The sequence below is a fragment of the Pteropus vampyrus genome, unplaced genomic scaffold (assembly GCF_000151845.1).
Source record: "Pteropus vampyrus isolate Shadow unplaced genomic scaffold, Pvam_2.0 Scaffold24, whole genome shotgun sequence".
Taxonomy (NCBI): Eukaryota; Metazoa; Chordata; class Mammalia; order Chiroptera; family Pteropodidae; genus Pteropus; species Pteropus vampyrus.
In genome coordinates, this window is record NW_011888805.1 from 5855787 (window position 1) to 5858846 (window position 3060).

At 35.8% G+C, this 3060-nt stretch overlaps 1 protein-coding gene across 1 annotated transcript in view; it reads right to left on the minus strand.

Annotated features, from left to right (window-relative positions):
- The window catches only part of ADGRG6 (adhesion G protein-coupled receptor G6), a 141841-nt gene that overhangs the window by 23519 nt on the left and 115262 nt on the right, over positions 1-3060 (minus strand). Inside the window, exon 21 of the mRNA XM_011356229.2 lies at positions 414-495. Within this exon, the coding sequence (XP_011354531.1) occupies positions 414-495 (82 nt within the window). The remainder of the gene's footprint in view (positions 1-413; positions 496-3060) is intronic.

The window sequence follows — 3060 nt, forward strand, 5'->3', positions numbered from 1 at the left end:
TCTCCATTCTCTGCATTTCCACATAAAACTCATATTGCCAATGAACCATTCGGTGTCTGATATTGCTATTTAACTCTCTTAAATATGTGTGTGAATTTAAGAAGGTGTAAGGATTATGGAATATCCTCAAACAGAATGGGTTTTCTGAGCCTAGAAGATAGTATCTTAGATTTCTTCTGCATTTCCCCAGATGACAGAATACAACATGAACAGGGACAAGCAGCTTGAACAGTTAAGGACATTCAGCTGAATTAATCTGCAGTGTAGAAAAGATCTTGGTAAAGACCTGCAAACTCATTTCAAAATGCTAAAGTAAGAAGCACACTATTGGCATGGAAACCCATACTAAACATGAGAAAACAAAGAATATACACTCATCACAAATAAATTCCCAACAAGTTTTTATTACTTACAATTCATCGCCTTGCTCTTTTCCATAGACCTCATTTTGGTTTCTGCTCGCTAGAACGACTGACACAACCAAGGCAGGCAAACCTGTTATTAAAAAACCATGACAAAAACAACTTTTTTCTGAAGCATCTGGAACTGCTTTATAAGACTGATAATAGCAAGGAAAAAGAAAAAAAAAAAACAAAAAACAAAAAAACCACTCCATATCACAGAGTCAAATTTCTTAGAACTGGCAACTTGGTTAAAAACAATAAAATCCCCTCTTTTGTGTGGCACATCCAGCTCTTATTGGAAACGATTAAAACCTACTCTTTAATGGCAGCTATTTAAATATTCTGTTTGTTTACTGGTACCTACTAGAGAACCAGAACCTGATTTATACTGAATCCAGCACCAGCAAATGTGCTTTCATTAACGATGCCTGTTAGACAGTAAGAGAACTGCAGCTTATTTTACCCCTTTCTATAAAAGAAAAGTCTTTAGAAAAAGTAGGGGAGAAACAATGGTACTATAAAGTCTTTATAGTCTTCATTTCTCTCTCAAGACTAAATAAATAAAGTAATTCCATGCATATTTTGGTGAGGAAGCTATACCACCTTAGCCTTGAAAGATGCCTCCTAAAATGGTGAACATCATAGAAATGTCTCGTACTTCTATACTCCTATTTGAAAAAGAGATTGTGAAAAAGCTCTAAAATGTCTTGTTCGCTATGAAACCCAGATAAAGAAACGAGCCCATTTAGAATATTCCAAACAAGCTAATACGACCCTCCACGTCTGGCTGAGGAATCACGTTAAGAAGTTCAAGGCAAGAATGCTGACAGTGTTTTGGGTGCACACACAAAAATAACATTCTCTCTCTGGTTTCCAGGACATGGGCATGTGTCTGGGAGTGAGCGTGCCTAGGACTTTGAGCTGGCCTTTACATTTTGAAACATAATAGAAATGCAGCACTGTCTGCCAGCTGCTTCTTCAGGCCTGGATGGGCTGGCTCTGGGCATAGGAAATTAGTTTGTGGTGACTCTGGACCTAGGGCTTTTTCCTTTACTCCTGAATTTAGTGAGGACTCTTGAACAGTTTTTAAAAGTCCTGTTTGAGGAAGACCCATAAGATACGTATATCAAATCTGCATCATTTGCAAATTTGAAGTTTCTTTCAGCAGTGCTATTCTTTTGAAATACCATTTTCCTATGAGCACCTGGCAATTCCCATGACAGTGCAAATAAAGACAAAACCTTTTAGGAGGCTTACCCCAGCCAACGATGCAGAATTTCAATATGTATCGGCGGATGTAAGTGTTAAATACTTTAACCAGAGCAATGTACATGTGAATTGCTTCTAGCCCCATCCAGGTAAAGGTCGCAAGAAGGAAGAAATGCAGCAGAACTGCGATGGCTGTGCAGAGCCCATCCACATGAAACGAGGTGACCCAGCCATCCAAGAGGAAGGTGAGATTCAGGAACAGCAGGGCTGTACTCAGGTTCATCAAGATTTTGGAAGGATAATCCCTTCGCAATTTTCTAAAAAAAAAACCGGAAAGATATATGAGAACTAATATTGTAAACAAACCTTTAAAGCACAGGCAGTAAATTCATGTTTATACAGTCCGTAGCAGGGTAGGGGGCACTATCTTTATAACATGGTTCCACTAGGAGGAGGGCTAAAGATATTTATGAGTATTTTGCAAATAAAGATTTTTAAAAATATTAATTATATTTCCAAACTGTCTCCAATTGTTTATAAAATTTCCAATTGGTTTCAACAGCCTGACTTTTTTTAATCCAGAAAAATTCTACAGTTATAAAAATGATATTTTTGTTAAAAAATGATTTCCCTAAAATTATTCGAAGTTTATATTTAATGAGGTAAAATCTTTTTTTTTTAAATTTCTTGTTTCAGGACTAATTTTATAAGATTATGAAACAAATGTTTTCATCCTTTACCATATAAAAAGCACTCAATATAGTTTTTATTGACCTACATGTTAGATTCAAATGCATTTTATCAGTAGAAATACAGTGATTATAAGTTAAGATGCTATAGCTAGAAAATTCATATTACATGATATATCTTACAAGAAACCTGAACATTAAAACTGAACCAACCTACATGATTCACAAAGGTCATAAAAGTTGTTAGAAGCTGAGGCGATATTCTTATTTGTGTTTTAGAACAGTTAGCACTGGGTTTAGCAGATAGAAAATACTTACTCAAAAGCAACATATGTCAGGAGAGTAACTGCTGAAAAAATAGCAGATATTCCACACCCAATATAGGTGATGAAGGTGAGAACTTTAGTGTTTCTTGCATCTATGTGTGAGGATGTTCTTTGAAGATCCTACACAAAACATGGGAAGCAGCTGTAAGAATCTCTTTTCATGGGAATGCTGTTTGTTTTATTGGAAAGTCTATTGCTAGCACTTAGAATCTCAGCTCAATCATTGCTGCTAAAAACAAGTATAAAACAGTATTGAAATTTTATTTTTTATCCTCTTGTGGATCACGCCATGAAACAAAAATGTAGTACTATTGAGGGAGTTACATATTGCTTTTTATTCTTTACCTGGTTACCCAAGCTCTTTGTACAGCAGTATAACTTGAAGAGTAAAACCACTGGATTCCGCAATAGAAATTGGAGAGAAGGTTGTTG